At 50.5% G+C, this 18,105-nt stretch overlaps 2 protein-coding genes across 7 annotated transcripts in view; both read right to left on the bottom strand.

Moving 5' to 3' along the window:
• Nucleotides 1–7,390, bottom strand: part of LOC147236812 (bone morphogenetic protein receptor type-1A-like) — a 36,571-nt gene extending 29,181 nt beyond the window's left edge. For both annotated transcript variants that reach the window (XM_086174402.1, XM_086174418.1), the window contains exon 1: nucleotides 6,543–7,390. The gene's annotated coding sequence lies outside the window, so the exon portion shown is untranslated. The remainder of the gene's footprint in view (nucleotides 1–6,542) is intronic.
• A 2,174-nt stretch (nucleotides 7,391–9,564) lies between these two features.
• The window catches only part of LOC147236803 (LIM domain-binding protein 3-like), a 32,045-nt gene continuing 23,504 nt past the window's right edge, over nucleotides 9,565–18,105 (bottom strand). For 2 of the 5 annotated variants that reach the window (XM_086174385.1, XM_086174355.1), the window contains 7 exons: nucleotides 17,014–17,109; nucleotides 13,804–14,060; nucleotides 13,357–13,720; nucleotides 13,081–13,261; nucleotides 12,843–12,963; nucleotides 12,638–12,753; nucleotides 9,565–11,333 (listed from right to left, as the gene is read on the bottom strand). In XM_086174385.1, the coding sequence (XP_086030511.1) occupies nucleotides 11,244–11,333; nucleotides 12,638–12,753; nucleotides 12,843–12,963; nucleotides 13,081–13,261; nucleotides 13,357–13,720; nucleotides 13,804–14,060; nucleotides 17,014–17,109 (1,225 nt within the window). In that variant the 3' untranslated portion in view covers nucleotides 9,565–11,243. Of the gene's footprint in view, nucleotides 11,334–12,637; nucleotides 12,754–12,842; nucleotides 12,964–13,080; nucleotides 13,262–13,356; nucleotides 13,721–13,803; nucleotides 14,061–15,160; nucleotides 15,221–17,013; nucleotides 17,110–18,105 lie in introns of all 5 variants that reach the window. The other 3 variants (XM_086174363.1, XM_086174378.1, XM_086174371.1) reach the window with 2 other exon arrangements.

Here is an 18,105-nt window from a genome sequence, read left to right as displayed (position 1 = left end):
GCAATGCCGCCGTGCACCGACATCCGCGCGACCCGGTAGATGCGGCGAGGTTCCTGCAGGCGTCTATCTTACTCTAACAGAAACCAAGAAGGCCTTAAAAGGCCCGGTCGGCTGACAGCGGCTCCGTTCCAGCTCAGGGATCCAGGAGAAGCTCCTCTGCCGCCTGAATTATTCACAGGGACGGCTTGGGTGTATTTAAAGCGGAGATCGATACCGGTAAAGGACGAGACGCGTGGATGTGGCTCTGACCTTCAGCTGGAGTCAGGAGACAAAAGGCGGGGAGGGACGATTGAAACCGTCTCCACCTGGATCCTGGGTTTCAGACACATTTCTGTCTGACCGTCGGGTAATTCAAGGAGACTGCGGTTCAACTTCTCGGGCAGGACCGGAGGAATCCACGCAGATATGTTCTCCAGTCTGTTTCGGTGCTAATTTGCAACCTGGGCTTCGTCCGTCTGAGGACTTCCGGAGATGTTTCACCTTTGCCACACTTCCAGGAGAATGAAAACACAGCGCGGGGTGGAAAAGATCTCTGCGGGGATGAGGGCGGGAGGCGAAGGAGGTGGAGGAGGTGAAGAATCGTCCCCTCTGTGTGCTCGGCTCCAATTTACTGCCTTTATTTATCTGCCATGCTGCAGCAGAGCTGGATGTATGGAGGAGAAGGAGGAGGGTTTGCATGTTTCCCCGGCCCAGCCACTCTGTCTCCAGCCCCCCCCCCCCCTGCAGGGGGGTGGAGGAGGAGGGAGGAGAAGCAGACGGGGAAAGGGGGGAGTGCTGGAGAAGTGAAACCCGATCTCCTTCCCTCGCCGTCCTCCCTCCATCCCTCCCTCCTCCCTCCTCCGCCAATGCCACCTCGCCAGAAAGCCTCCGAGACTCCCGGAGTAATCTGATCCTCGGCCTCCACGAGCGGAGAGGCTCGGAGGAGGTGGAGGGAAGAAAAGCAGAAATGGAGGACAAAAACAGGGCAGAGGGAGAGAAAGGCCGAGTCGGGACTGGAAAAACAGCCGGGAGGAGAGGAAAACTGCAGGGCCGACTCGTAGCTCCTTGGATTTGCGCTCTGGTTCGACTCGCGGGGAGTGCGACGCGCAGCTTCCCGCCGGCATCGGCCCGATCCGGGTGCAGGGCTGGTCCGGGACTCCTCAGGAGTGTGCGTGGTGGTTTTCGAGTGTGTCGTGATGGATGGGGAAAATAGAATTAAAGGAAACGCGGATCCCCGCGGCCTCGGTGCCGTCAACCGCCATGAGTCAGTGATCGGCGGTCAATGTCCGGTCCGCCGACCCCGAGGCTACCGGACCTCCCGCGGACGTAGGTGGAGGCTTCCTTTGTTTGTTGGTTTTGCAGACATTTCAACACATCGCGGTGGGATGATGAGCGACGGCGCCGCGGCACCGGTTATCCCGGCCGTCAGAGCCTCCGGGGTCACACTGTGCGACGGGACCGCGTTAGCTATTCCCAGAAATGGGAATGCGGCCCCCGCCGGCATTAGCCTGTCTTTTCCTGGAGACGGGTCTGGGGTCAGGATTGAGAGGGCCTCCATGTTACTTAGTCGGGATCGGTTAGCGGCTACAAGCACCGACACACACACACACACACACACACACACACACACACACACACACACACACACACACACACACACACACGCAACAGACTGAGCGACACCAAGGGCTAATCACAGAATGATAGACAATCGGCAGGCCGAGATAACGTGGCGTCTCGGGCTCAGAGCCAGTGATGGATGCACGGAAAGAAAAAACACAGGGGCCGATGGATTCTCCGGACCTTTCGGAGATGTTTATGTTAAAGCCGGCAAAGTCAGCCTGTCGACATCACCACGCCGACGAGGAGGGTCCCCCTGCGTGGAGCCCCGGTGTCCACCGCTGACTGGACCCTTCTGTGGAGGTAACCTACACGATGACCTACTAACAAATCAGATTTATAAAAGCGGGCCAAGGTCTGTGTCGGAGACTCGGCGCTGGAAACAAACATGCACCAGAGATTAGCTTGATTAATGGTTTAACTGGGGGAAAGCGAACGCGCATTAAGTACTTCTGGTGGGTCGACTTGAGACCGACGTTAATACATGGGAGCTGACCGTCGTAGAGGTCATCTTCGGCCCGGTGAAACCGATCATCCTTTTTCAATGAGCTCCATCGTTCATCGGCCGCTAGCTAAGGCACGACATGGGGCTGGGGTGGGGTGGGGGGCGCTTCTCCCGTCTCGAATGCCTCGCATACTTGCTTTACCACACGTTCTACCTCGTCCTCGGATTGCACTTTGTTTTTCTCCTCCGACTGTGGAGGCTCTGGATTGTGTTGGCGGCGGCGGCGGAGGAGGATCCCAGGGTACTTGGCCCCGGGACGCCAGCCGCAAGTACGACGGTGCCACTTTGGTGGCTAAATATTTAGTTTGAGAGCTCGTCCAGGACAGAGCGTAAACCTGGAGAAGGCCGAAGCCAGGCTGAGAGAGCACCTTCTCGGCCCGGGCCTCCCAATCCCGTCGACGATAATCAATACGGCGCGTCCTTACACCGTGTCCGGTCCCCCGGTGGTTTCCCCGAACCTCCCCATCCGCCCGGCCGCTCCGGAGCGCCGTCGGACCGGGGCTCCAAAACAAGCGTCAGATGTTGAAAATTGTATTAGTCAGGGAGTTTAATCGCTTATTTTTAATCTGCTTTTTGTTTACCCAGCTCAAGTTCACCAGAAATCACAAGAATCTGCCCGCAGAGGGCCCGTCTGATGCAGCCGGCCCCGACGGCGTGCAACCGCTGCCAAAGATGGACGAACATTATCAGACACCACCGCCTGCCAATACTGGAGTTGGATTCCAGCGTCGTGAGGGACGTCGCCGCGGGAAGGTTCGTCCTAAAACGCTTCTCGGAGCGGCACAAAAACAACCTCACGCAGTCAAGCGGTGAAACCCAACACCCTGAGAAGAAACTCTCATTTGTTCCGCTTCTTTTTCATAAATCTGATAAGCACAGCAGAATCAGACCTGGGATCTGCAGGGCCAAAAGCAGACCCGACATGGCCGACGAGCAGCTCGTCTCAGAAGGTGCGACGCGGAAAGGACGCGGCCTTCGACGTCCCGGCTGCACCCTTGGGGTGAGTCAAGACGAAGCAGGAAATGGCGTTTGATTGAAACAGGAAACCTGAGAGCTGGGAGATATCTGTCAGAGGGCTTTTCCTTTCAGCGGGAGGGCACCTCCAGACACTGCTGTGTCTGCCCCCACCCCAGCTCTGCACTGACAAGGTATGCTGTTCAGGAAAGACTCATCCATGATAAGCACTCACACACACACACACACACACACACACACACACACACACACACACACAATTCAAGGGACTTGAGAAGGGAAAACGATTTAATCAGCAAGTCCGGGCAAAATCCCTTCGCTTGTGAGCGCTCCTGAACGGACGTGAAGTCACAAGAGAGGTTCGCTCCAGAGATTACACACCCAGACAAAGAAGTCACCTAGCATACGTTAGCGCCGAGCTTCTCCTGGGAGACAGAAGGTCCGGCTCCGGGTTGTGTGTGACCATAAAGCGAAGAAGAAGCAAACGCCGTCTGCGCGGCAGTCAGCCTGTTCTTCTCTGGCTTTGGCTGTGGAATGTACCGCTGTCTGGAACACTGATAACACCCGCTCCGTTTCACTACCTTCCTCTGCTTCTTCCCCTCGCCGTGCCACACACACACACACACACACACACACACACACACACACACACACACACACACACACACACACACACACACACACACACACACACACACACACACACACACACACACACACCTGCAGTCACTCTCTGAGGATCAATAACACTTTCAATGTGTCAAACAGCAGAACAGATAACCCATGATGTATCTACAGGTTGAGGAGAAGGTGACTGCAAGTGTCACCACACATTTTCTATCCTCCAGAGATGTGTGTGTGTGTGTGTGTGTGTGTGTGTGTGTGTGACAAACTATCACGACTACAGAAAAATATAAACCACCTGATTGCTTCCTGTGATTGCAAGAGAAAGTACAAAAGAAGATCCCCCGTCAGATCCGCCGCCCGAGGACGCGGGATGAAACAACCAGGAAGAAAAACAACAGATTCTGGCCCAGCGGTTGCTACGGGAGCAGCGGGTCACGTGACCAAGCCTCGTTACGCAACGACTCGGGACACGGACAAAACAAAGTGCTGTCAGTGTGAAAGGTTGTCCTCCCTCTCCAACCCCGTCCCGAGGCCTTCACGGCACCGCGGTCGGCTTCTGCTCGGACCCACGAGAAGGAAGCCCGTGAGGCGAGTGCGGGCCAGGAGGGGCCAACACACACACACACACACACACACACACACTCGGCTTGTGTTTGCGGAAAGAAAGCCGTGTGTGTGTGCGTGCGAAGGTTATCAATCAGGATTGATGGAGGAGGAACTCGCGGCGTTTGCTTTGTTTACATAACAGCCTGAGCCGAACACGAGAAAGGATCACCATGAAGGCCTTCAAACAGCTTAGCAGGATCTCCACCCTGGTACTGGATCCATATCAGACTTCTTGGGTCGGCCCACTTCCCGTCAACAGCAGACAAGCGTGTGTGTGTGTGTGTGTTTGCGCGCGCATCCACAAAAGGACACAAAGCAGAGCCTTTCAAAATCAATAAGGCATTAAGAAAAATAATAGGCAGATATATATTGCAGCTAAAGCACAAACGCAGGTGTGGCTGCACAACCTTGCAAGGCGACAAAGAGCAAACAGGAGGGTTCAGAGGAATCCTATCACCCACCCGTGAAATAATCTGGGTTCCTGCTGGATCTCCTCAGCTCTGCTCAAGGTGATGAGACCAAGGTTCAGGTCCAGGCTCGATGGATGGTTTATTGATCGGCTCTTCACCGTGTTATAAGTAAGGTGGCAACGGCCCGATGGCGCAGAGGAACGTTTCCGAGTCTGACGATCTTCTCAGCGCCATAATGAAACTAACAGCCTGTACCGTCGCCATCAATATTCCTTATCAATATCATCACTGACGGCTTAGGACAGCCGAACAACAGGGTGCATATTTACCCCCAGATGACCAGCAGAAGGTTCCTCTCAGGAGACGCTATAGACATGATCGGAAATTACAGATCAATGGAAAATCAATACGAAGGGCTTCTGAGTACCTTGTTGCTGGTTTCACTGCTGTGGGAGAGGAAAGAGTGCTGTCTCACTGAGATAAAGAACACACACACACACACACACACACACACACACACACACACACACACACACACACACACACACACACACACACTCCCTGCGATGTTGAGCCTTGTTCTGGCAGTGATTCGTTGAAGACCTATTACTACACTCTGACCTGCAGTTCATACGTGTGTGTGCGTGTGTGTGTGTGTGTGTGTTCAACAGATGAACCCTTGCAGGCGGGACCGGGCGCTGATTGGACGACAGCACGTCATCAATCACGATCAATACTGACTAGTATAGACAACCTAGAGTTATCAATAGATAGTGTCCAGGTGGCGGGGGTGGGGCTTCTCAGGTGACAAGGATCGATGACCGATCGGTCACTATTGATTTTAAAAAAAGTGATTAAAAACCAAAACATTTGACAAACAGCTCTTTGAAGTTAGCACTAGCCTCCGCTAGCTTGGCTGCGCGGTCACCATATAAGGACCGCACGTCAGATTTGTACTTTTTCCAAGCCAAACTCTATCAATGGAAGTTGAAAATTAAATCAGAGTGTAAAGCAAACGTCACCCCGATCAAATATTAACTTTTAAACACAAAAACACGTGTGTAAGAAGTAAATAAATAAAGTAGCATGTAAAGCAGCGGGGAGCCTGCTAGCGCCGCGGATCGACGTTAGCTCGTCCGCGGCGCCTCTGCGGGAACAACCGCGCTGCTTTTCGCTGCCAAACTCCGAGAAAACTATTATTCCCATTAAAATATACGAAAAACAAACTTTAAGAACTTTAACAAAGTTCAGCGCCCGGGGTTTCCCCCGGCGGTCCGGTCACAGCCCGGGAGCCCGTCCGTCGGAGAACCCGGCGGTTAGCTCGTTGAGGAATGCGGGTGAAAAACAGACCGAATGTTAGCTTAAAAGCCCCGGGGGTGAAAAAAGGAGAAAAATAAGGGGAAAAAGAGCCGTTTCCCCGGTCGAGGGCTTCGGTAGACAACCAACCGAGGAAAACTTCACTTTTCTTTCCACGACAGCAGCCAGCGGGGCCCGTCTATCCCCTGGCACCACCACCACCACCACCACCACCACCACCACCACCACCACCACCCCCTCTTCCAGCCTCTTCAGCCCACACCTTGGCTCACAAGCGGCCCCTTCCCCCCGCCTTCCCCCGCGGGGGGGCCTCGAACACCGGGTAGGGGGGACGACAACAACCCGGTAGCCGCGGACAAAGTCAGTCGATGTTTAGCCGATTTAAATCACAAAAAAAAGAATAAAAAAATAATACAATCTTGTGTTTCCAGTTGATAGACGGAGCCCCGAGAGTGGCGTTCCGACCCGCGGGCAGGGGAGTGAAGTTCCGAGATGTTCCGTACCTTCTCCTCCGTGGACGTGGCGATTCCCCCCTCGAAGCGCGGTCACCTCCGCGGCTTTAAGTCCACATTCTCCGGGCGAAGCTATGCGGAGAAGAAGCGTTATTTCCCGGCGTTTTTTTCCGCGGTGCTCCCGGTGACGCGCTCCCCGCTCGGCCGCTCTGCGGTCTGCCTGCGGGACGGCGGACAGCGGCGCATACCAGCCGACACACGGAGATCGTCTCCGCAGGAAGAGCGACGCTCCGCTCGAAATTCCATGTGTGTCAATGAACGTATTGAGGGGAATTAAAAATATTATATATTAAAGTAAAAAAAAAAAAAGGCAAAAGTTCAAAAATAAAAAATAAAATTTACTTCAATAAAAAGTATTTTTATTTTTTGTTTGTTTTTGCAAATGTAAGTTGCAACATAAAATAAATAAATCATATAAAATCACAATAAATTCACAATTAATGCATTAGAATGACAGATTTTGCGAATAATCAGTTGGATCGATCGATAGATAGATAGATAGATAGATAGATAGATAGATAGATAGATAGATAGATAGATAGATAGATAGATAGATAGATAGAAATGCCAAGATGAAAAATTCCATGTGTGTCTATGAACGTATTTAGGGGAATTCAAAATATTATATATTAAAGTAAAAAAAAATAAATGGCAAAAGTTCAAAAATAAAAAATAAAATTTATTTCAATAAAAAGTAATTTTATTTTTTGTTTGTTTTTGCAAATGTAAGTTGCAACATAAAATAAATAAATCATATAAAATCACAATAAATTCACAATTAATGCATTAGAATGACAGAGTTTGCGAATAATCAGTTGGATAGATAGATAGATAGATAGACAGATTCATTAATCCTTAAGGGGAAATTAAATTGTAGCAGGTACATAAAGTAAACATAAAACAACATAAAGTAAGACAAATTTAAATCAAAAATATATTAATGTAAATAAATTAAGAATATTGAAATAAAACAAAATTAAAATACAATAAGAAAACAGTGGAGTTTATTCATACATATCCATTGTTAAGTGGTGATTAATTTGTTTTTTCACTATTTATGTTGAAATGTCCTTTTCCATGAACACTTTCTATGAAATGTTTTATTTCACTTTCAGGCAAACAAGATGCTCCTTGTTTCCATCCTGCAAAGACTGGAAAGAAAAAGGAGGTCAAGCAGGAATGTATCTCAAAGCACCTCAAAATATAAAAATAAACAACACTATATGGCTTAAAAGAGACACAAGTTGACATCAAGGAGGAAATTATAAACGGTATCTGATGATTACGTCATAATAATGGTTCAAATTGACAATGAAAACATGAAGAAAACAATCGGGAGAAAAATAGTTAGCTTCATAATTCTTTTTTTTTGTCTGTTTCTGCTGGCAAATATTTGCAGATCCTGCACGTTTGAGCGGTTTTAAACACGTTGACATTTCCTTTTTCGAACAACTATCACATAAATAGACGTCTGGCCTCCTTTTGCTCGACATGACCAGCAAATACAGGAGAGATTATGAACGGTTGGATTTTATTATTTCTATCTACAACTCCATAAAATGTCAAACCTGCATTGATCCAAATCCAGGGCACCGACAGGTGTGTTTCAGCTCTGCGAACATCGTGCAGAGTGCGACATCTTCGCATTTTTTTCCCATCTGTGATTCCAATCACTGCCGTTCCCACCGAGTTCGGCGGCCTGTTATTGTGGAAGTTTCCAGACAGACGCCTCCTGGTGTCGGTTGCAGAAACTCCAACCCGCAAGATCAGGGCTTCACCGCGTCCCCCGCGGAGGAACGAAGGAAATACCCGAGATGTAACAGCGACTTCGGAGTCATGAGGTTTCCCAGCCCCCTTGTGACCTCTGACCTCCAGGAAGCCATCCAGAAAGTCATCCAGAACAGAGAGGAAGTGTGACGCACAAATTAGACGTCCTCTGCAGAGTTACGACAAACCTCCAACAATCCGAATCAAGGATAAATTGCTCTTTAGAAGATGGTTTTAAATCAACAGACGACGAGAAGTGGAAAGCGCTAACCGTTAGCCTGAGGGTGCATGAGGCTATCAGACTTTCTAATTCCTCTTCCTTCAGCCGAAGGGAATATTCAAATCTTTTTAAGACCTTAAAACACTTTATAGCCTTGACTTTGACACTTTATAGTTTTATTTGTATTTCTTATTCTCCCTCCTCCCTACTATTATTTATAATTGTTATGCTTTACCTGAAACTCTGGCACAACAATTTCCTTCGGGATAAATAAAGTTGTTCTTATTCTTATTCTTATAACGAACGCTGCAGGTTAGCGTCACACGTCGAACATGGAGTTGTTTAACATAGAACCAAGAGAAGCTCCTAATATTCATCAAAATCATCATTTGCAAAGGATTCGCTACAGGTCCTAAAAAGGAGGCGCTTTTAACCGTGAAGGAACCGTCTGAACAACAATCTGGTGACACGGTGGTTATGATAATTATTACAACTCTACTTGCACTAAATGTGAAAAAAAAAAAAATTCTTTACTACTGCATTTTTCTGTAAATACTATGCATTCTGTACATATTAGATCAGGGCTCGGCAATTATTTTAGCTGGCGGTCCACATTTCTTATTTAATCTTTATGCCAACCAGGTGAACAAAATGAAAATTTAAATATTTCAAATTTTTGGCATTATTTTCAATTTTAAAATCATTTATAATAATATAAATGTACCGGCCGACATTATTTTTGAAAAAAATGAAAGGAAAAAATTAAAAAGGAAAAAAAAAAAAGTTTCTAAATTCAATATTGATTGAAAATACTTGTTAAAATATTCAAAGAAAATAGTTTGGCAGGCCGGATAAAAATGCAAAACGGGCCAGATGTGGCTCGCGGGCCGTTAATGCCCAGGTCTGTATTAGATGCTAACTAAAAATTTATTGGACAGTTTATTGGAAAAAAAAACAAGAAAATTGCCCTGAATTAGGATGCACCCGATGACCGCTGGGATAGAAGAAGAAGAAAAGCAGCTGTTCTCACTTTTTTGACTTTATTTCAACTTTCAACACAAACATTCTTCAAATATTAGAAATATGTTAGAGCGTGACGTAACTGAAGTAAACAACCTTGGAATTTCTTCCCTCCTTCCTTCCATCACAGCGTGACAGGTGACAGTAAAACTCTAGTGTGTGTGTGTGTGTGTGTGTGTGTGTGTGTGTGTTTCCAGTGGTGTGTACAGGGGGGGGTCCTGAACGCTCCACAGGCGTGCAGAAGTGATGCATTTAAGGCACAATGACACCGCCTGGAATCCCATCTTCTCTTCTCACCTCGCTTTGCGGCACCATCAAACTATTCTAACGGATTTCGCTTTGCTGCCGGGGGTCAAAGGTCGAGTATCGGTTCAAGGAGCTCGGCGTCCCGTTCGTCATGGCTCCTGAGTTGTCGGGCCGACGACCCGGATTTAGTCGCCGCAGCCTCCGGGAAGAACCTCGGCTCCAAAACGCTCTTCTGCAGAACGCGAAACTAGTCGGGTTCGTGAGTACGAGAAACGACAACACACACTCTAAAGTCCTGCGGTGTGAACGGAGCTCCGGCAAAAATTTACAGTCGTTATAAAAATAAAATCGATCCCACGCACGGAAACAGAAGAGGCGAGCGGTGACCGGCTGTCAGCGGGGAGATAACGAAATAGGAACGTCAAGGTCGTCTGTCGGCGGGGGGTCAGGGGTCGGCAGCATCGCCCGGAGATGACACACACACACACACACACCTGTCCACAGTCGGGGGGGATACCTCAGGTAACACACTGGTGGGAGTTTATGGTTAGTTCACTGCTCCGCATCATCAACGGGCCAGGCTGGGGGGAGTTAAGGTGAATAAACCCGGAAAAATCTGCGGTTAGTTCCTGTTCTAAGAGCAAAAAATCTAAAAAGTTTGGTAGAAACAAATCTAGCTGGTTAGTTCAGGTGTCAGCGGTGATGTCTGGAGAATCTATAGTGAGTTCAAATGTCAGTGATAACGTCAGGACAGTTCATGGTTAGTTCAGGCGTCGGTGAAAATGTTTTGAAAAGCTATGGTTAGTCCAAGTGTCAGTAATAATGTCACGATTTCACGGTTAGTTCAGGTGTCCATGGTGATATCTGGAGAATCTGGTTAGTTCATGTGTTGGTGATAATGTCTGGACAGTCCGTGGTTAGTTCAGGGTCCACTAGCAGCAGGCAGACAACATGAAATGGTTTCATTCTGTGTTGTTTCATAGTGCAGGGAGTCACAGACTGCAGGGGGTTTGGGGTCGGGGGGGGCGGCAGGAAGTGATGTCACAGAGGGGGGTGCGTTTGTTTTTCGGCTGCCGGGCTCCTTTCCCAAAAAAGTACGGCGGTAAAGAAAGCATCGGTGCTGCGTTCACTGACCGTCGGCCTCCAGACGACCCGCTGACCAGAGGAGGTGGGACCAGGATGCTGCAGCGGTGACGCCCCGGAAGAGGGGTTGGGGGGTCACCTGCTGCACACATACACACACATTCAAACACACACACACACACACACACACAACCAGGCCCCGTGGCCGCTCCAGACATGGACACCAAAAACATCAGCACCAGAAGCAAAAACCAGAGTTTTTCTGCATGAACAGCGTTAACAGCCTTCCTGCCCCTCCTGCCCCTCCTGCCCCTCCATGGCGGCCGGTGACGTTGGCTCCGCCCCCGGTTGCTAGGTTACACGTTGATGGCGTGAGCGTGCTTCTTGCACAGAGGCTTGTCCTTCTTGGAGTAGAAAGGCTGGCCCTCCAGGTTCACGTTGCAGACCTGCAGCCACAGAAGGTTAGGTGAAGGTCAGGTGAAGGTCAGGTGAAGGTCAGGTGAAGGTCAGGTGAAGATCAGGCGAAGGTCAGGTGAAGGTCATACTGAAAAGTCAGACTGAAAGTCGTGTTAAGGTCTGACTGAATATCAGGTGAAGGTCAGGCTGAGGGTCAGGTTAAGATCAGGTGAAGCTCAGATGATGGTCAGGCTGAAAGGTCAGACTGAAGGTCAGGTGAAGGTCAGATGAGGTCAGACTGAAGGTCAGGTGACAGTCATACTGAAAAGCCATATTGAAAGTCAGATGAAGGTCAGTTGAAGGTCAGGCTGAAAAGTCATATTGAAGGTCAGGTGAAGGTCAGACTGAAGGACGAGTGACGATCAGGTGAAGGTCAGATGATGGTCAGGCTGAAAAGTCAGACTGAAGGTCAGGTGAAGGTCATACTGAAAAGTCAGACTGAAGGTCAGGTGCAGGTCAGATGAAGGTCAGGTGAAGGTCAGATGAGGTCAGCCTGAAGGTCAGGTGAGGGTTATACTGAAAAGTCATACTTAAGGTCATGATAAGGTCAGACTGAATGTCAGCTGAAGGTCAGATGAAGGTCAGGCTGAAAGTTGGGGGGGGGGACAGGTGAAGGTCAGATGATGGTCAGACTGAGGGTCAGGTGAAGGTTATACTGAAAAGTCACACTGAAGGTCATATTAAGGTCAAACTGGAGGTCAGGTGAAGGTCAGATGAAGGTCAGATTGAAGGTCAGGTGAAGGTCATACTGAAAAGTCATACTGAAGGTCATATTAAGGTCAGACTGGAGGTCAGGTGAAGGTCAGATGAAGATCAGATTAAAGGTCAGATTGAAGGTCAGGTGAAGGTCATACTGAAAAGTCATACTGAAGGTCATATTAAGGTCAGACTGGAGGTCAGGTGAAGGTCAGCTGAAGGTCAGAATGAAGGTAAGGTGAAGGTCATACTGAAAAGTCATACTAAAGGTCATATTAAGGTCAGACTGAGGTGAAGGTCAGATGAAGGTCAGAGTGAAGGTCAGTTGAAGGTCAGATGAAGGTCAGGCTGAAAGTCTGGGGGGAGATCAGGTGATGGTCAGATGAGGGTCAGACTGAAGGTCAGATGAAGGTCAGAGTGAAGGTCAGTTGAAGATCAGGTGAAGGCCAGATGATTGTCAGGCTGAAAAGTCAGACTAAATGTCAGGTGAGGGTCAGACTGAAGGTCAAATGATGGTCAGGCTACAAAGTCAGATAGAAGGTCAGGTGAAAAGTTAAGTGAAGGTCAGGTGAAGGTCAGGTGAAGGTCAGGTCCTCACCGCGCAGACGAAGCAGGTGTCATGCCAGGTGTGACCCAGGGCCTCAATGAATTTGTCCCCGGCCTCCACGGGGAAGTCGCAGCCGTGACACTTGGTGCTGAACAGGGCGATGTAGTCTGAAGGACACACACACACACACACACACACACAGGGTGAGAGCCGTGCACGGTGCACTGGCGACCTCCGACAGGAGAAGCTGGAGCACCTTTCTCGCAGTACGGCTCGCCGTCCTCCATGTGGAACAGGCTGTTCCCAAAGGCTTTTCCGCAGGCGGCGCACACGAAGCAGGTGGTGTGCCAGGTCTGACGCAGGGCGTGCATCACCTCCTGGAGAAAACACAACGTCACACCGTCACACACACACACACAGGAAAACACACACGGGAAGACAAGACAGACAGGCGGACAGCTGGACAGACAGATGGACGGAGGGACGGTCCTGACCCCCATGATCTTGGTGTTGCAGCGGGCGCAGCTGGGGGCGAAGAACTCCTCGTAGCAGTTCTCGCAGTAGACGTTGTTCTGCTCCTCCACGAAGCTGACGTCGGCCAGCGACATGTTGCAGTAATGGCAGTTGAACTCCTCGGGGTGCCAGGAGCGTCCCAGCGCCACCAGGAAGGGACCCCTGGAAACAAGGACCGCCTCAGAACACGCCGGCCGCCGCTCGCCGCCGCCGTTTGCGGCGAACGTGCGCCCATGCGTCCGGACGCCGCGCCCCACCTGATGATGCTGTTGCAGGCTCCGCACAGCGGCGTGCGGCTGCCGGCGGCGAAGCGCTCCGCCCTCTGGGCCACGCCCCTCGCCACCGGGGGGAAGGGGGCGGGGCCGGGGTGGACGGCGGCGGGGGCGGGGCCGCCGGGGGAGGGGTTGGGGATGTACTGCGGCGGGGGAGGGGCGGCCTGAGGCAGAGGCTGCACCTTCACGCCGCCGGCGGAGACGGCGGTGGTGGTCTTCCCCGGGTCGAACTTCTCGGCGAAGTTGGTGTCCGTCACCCAGGGGGGGCGGTTGGAGGAGGCGGGGCCGGCGGGCGGCGCCGCCGCCATCGGGGGCCGGTGCTGCATCGGGATCGGGGGCGGAGCCTGAGCTGGAGGCGGGAGCACAGATCCGAGATGTAAAGACCGGCGGGCGGCGGGTTCGCGCCACTTGGGGGCGGAGTCACCTGCTCACCGGGCTGGGAGGGGTAGATGCACGCCGTGCTCACCACCTTGGAAGGGGCGGAGCCAAGAGGAATCTGAATGGAGCTCTGCTGTGTGGGCGGAGCCTGCGGCAAGGGCGGCTGCATAGGCTGGAACGGCGGCGGCATCGGATGGTGCGGCGGCATCGGATGGTGCGGCGGCATCGGATGTTGCGGCGGCATCGGATGGTACGGCTGCGGGGGCGGAGCTTGGGGAGCCTGATGCATGACGGGAGGCGGAGCGTATTGGCTGGAGAAACAGGATGTGAGTTACGATTGGCTCTCCATCGGCAGGAAGGAGGAAGTGGTCTGATAAACAATGGCAGTCAGCGGGGTGGAGATACAGCCAGCTCTGCTGCACACACACACACACACACACACACACACACACACACACACACACAGATGTGCACACTCATACACACACACACACACACGCACATATACAAACTCAAACACGCAAACACACACACATAAAACGCACACGCAACCACACAATACACACTCTAACACACAAACTTGCAAACACACGCACACACACACACAGACACAACCTAATGCACACACACACATACAGACACATACACACACAAGCACACTCACACAAATGCATGCACACACTACATATACACAAATACACAAACTCATGCGCACACACTCAAACACAGACACACACACAAAGTCACACACAAAGTCACACACAAATACATACACACACACACCCACCCACACATGCGCATCACACACACACACACACAAACACACACAGACTCACCTACACACACGCCACACACTCACACACAGGCATGCTCACAAACACACACACAGACACACAAACTCACATACACACACAGCACACTCACACACAGGGACATACACACACTGCACACACTGCACGCATAACACACATGCACACACACACACTCACACACAGAACACACTCATATACACTCACACCCACACACACAAACTCACATATACACTCATCCACACACAAACACATAACACACAGATGCATCCACACACGAACACACTCATATGCAAACTCACACACAGCACACACACATACACACCCACACACAAACTGACATACACACTCATACAGTAACACACACACACACACACACTCTGCAGGTCCAGCAGACCTGAGCAGCACAAGAGAAGCAGCCAGAGGTTTAAGGCTGATGAGGAGGCGGGGCCTCGGTGAAGATGCGTTCCCCCCCCACCTCCTCGCCGCCGCTCGCCATGATGGAGTTATGTTTGGTTACGGTGAGGAGGCGTGGGGGCGGAGCCAGGCCTGCCGGGGTTATCTCAGCACGCCACGTGAAGCGCCACGACAGGTGAGGGTACCTGGACGCCGCAGCCGCCAGGCGCCGGACGCCATAGCCGGCGGGCGAGTGGCGCGCCAGGCTGCAGGTGTGGAGAAACGACAACATCTGTCGGCGCATGGAGAGCTCCAGAAGGTGCAGCTCCGGCCAGGAGGGCAAAACCATCTCAGTACATGGCCTCTTCATCCACCCAGATCTCCTCACACACACACACACACACACACACACACACACACACACACACACACACACACACACACACACACACACTTGGAGACACCTGGTCTTGCTGCCCCAAGTACGATAGGTCTTCAAGGACAGCAAGGTCCTGGATGGAGAACCATGAAGAACCAAATTCTAGCAGAACACACACACACACACACACACACAGATACACACACAGACACACACACACATAAAACTGTGGAACAACAACCGTGGGAGCAGCTTGGAGAACTGTGAAGAACCAAACTTCCAGCAGAACACACACACACACACACACACAAACACACACACACACACACACACACAGATACACACAGAAACACACACACACACACACACTTGGAGACACCTGGTCTTGCTGTCCCAAGTAGGATGGATCTTCAAGGACAGCAAGGTCCTGGATGGAAAACCATGGAGAACCATACTTCCAGCAGAACACACACACACAAACACACACACGCATACACACACACACACACACACACACACACACACACACACACACATAAAACTGGGGAACAACAACCATGGGAGCAGCTTGGAGAACCGTGAAGAACCAAACTTCCAGCAGAACACACACACACACACACACACACACACACACACACACACATAAAACTGTGGAACAACAACCGTGGGAGCAGCTTTGAAGAACCGTGAAGAACCAAACTTCCAGCAGAACACACTCACACACACACACACACACACACACACACACACACGCTTGGAGACACTTGGTCTTGCTGCCCCAAGTAGGATGGATCTTCAAGAACAGCAAGGTCCTGGATAGAGAACCATGGAGAACCAAACTTCCAGCAGAACACACACACACATACACACACACACACACACATACACACATAAAGCTGGGGAACAACAACCCTGGAGCAGCTTGGAGAACCGTGAAGAACCAAACTTCCAGCAGAACACACACACACGCATGCATACACACACATAAAACTGTAGAACAACAACCGTGGGAGCAGCTTTGAAGAACCGTGAAGAACCAAACTTCCAGCAGAACACACACACACACACACACACACACACACACAGATACACACAGAAACACACACACACACACACTTGGAGACACTTGGTCTTGCTGCCCCAAGTAGGATGGATCTTCAAGGACAGCAAGGTCCTGGATGGAGAACCGTGAAGAACCAAACTTCCAACAGAACACACACACATACACACACACACACACACACACATACACACACATACACACACACACACACACACACACACACATAAAACTGTGGAACAACAACCATGGGAGCAGTTTGGAGACACCTGGTCCTGCTGCCCCTAGTCCTGCTGACACCAAGGTCCTGGATTGAGAACCATGAAGAACCAAATTTCCAGCAGAACACACACACACACACACACACACACACAAACAGACACACACACACACCAGCAGAAGGAGACTCCAGAAGCAAAGGAGATGTTTGAGTGGTTCTGACTCACTGGAGCTCCAAAACCAGAGGAGAACATCACCCCTTTTCTCCTGACCTTCTGCTGCTGGAACCCTGACGTTCCTCAGTTGGACCACGGTGAGTGAGAAGGACACCGACATGCAGTTTGAAACATCAGGACGAAGGATCCGCGGCGATCCCCGGCCGCTCGCGGCTGATTGGTTACCTGCAGGGGGCGAGGTCGTTAGATAGGGAGGCGGAGCCCAAAGGTTTGCGGGTGAAAGGGGCGGAGCTTGCGGAGGCTGGAGCATGCTCAGTAGGGCTACGGCAGAGGAGACAGCATTCAGACGTACGTCATGGACATGCAGGAAGAGCCAGTACTACGATTATTACTACCACGGCTATGGATTAGTACTGCACAGCTGAGCATGTACTACAAACACTAGTAGTACTGCAAACATTATCGGTATAAAAACTTCTAAAACTCTGAAGGCGTTTGGTGTTTCTGCCAGAATGAAAATAAGAAATATAAAGACGTCACAACAACAGCAAGATTTGACTTCCTGTCTGCAAACCTGGAATTACAGTATTCAACCTCTACTTCCTGTCAGCATACCTTGACTTCCTGCTGGCAAACCTTGACTTCCTGTCTCTAAACCTTGACTTCCTGTCTACTAACCTTGACTTCCTAGCTGCAAACGTTGAGTTCTAGCGGCAAACCTTGACTTCCTGTCTGCAAACCTCTACTTCCTGTCTGCAAACCTCGAATTCCTGTCTACAAACCTTGCCTTCCTAGCAGCAAACCTTGACTTCCTGTCTGCAAACCTCGACTTCCTGTCAGCAAACCTTGACTTCCTGTCTGCATCCCTTGACTTCCTGTCGGCAAACCTTGACTTTCTGTAAGCAAACCTTGACTTCCTAGCAGCAAATCTTAACTATCTGTCTATGAACCTTGACTTTCTGTCTGCAAATCTTGAATTCCTGTCTGCAAACCTTGACTTCCTCTTTGCAAACCTCAACTTCATGTCTCCAAACCTTGACTTCCTAGCTACAAACGTTGAGTTCTAGCAGCAAACCTTGACTTCCTGTCTGCAAGCCTCTACTTCCTGTTGGCAAACCTCGAATTCCTGTCTGCAAACCTTGCCTTCCTAGCAGCAAACCTTGACTTCCTGTCTGCAAACCTTATCTTACTAGCAGCAAACCTTGACTTCCTATCTGCAAACCTTGACTTCCTGCCTGCAAACCTTGACTTCCTGTCTGTAAACCTTGACTTCCTGTCTGCAAACCTTGCCTTCCTAGCAGCAAACCTTGACTTCCT

Source organism: Fistularia commersonii, chromosome 2 (assembly GCF_037954325.1).
Source record: "Fistularia commersonii isolate RoL2024-O1a breed Wild chromosome 2, RoL_Fcom_v1.0, whole genome shotgun sequence".
Lineage (NCBI taxonomy): Eukaryota > Metazoa > Chordata > Actinopteri > Syngnathiformes > Fistulariidae > Fistularia > Fistularia commersonii.
Note: the sequence above shows the minus strand (reverse complement) of the source record. Positions and strands in the feature narration are given on the sequence as shown.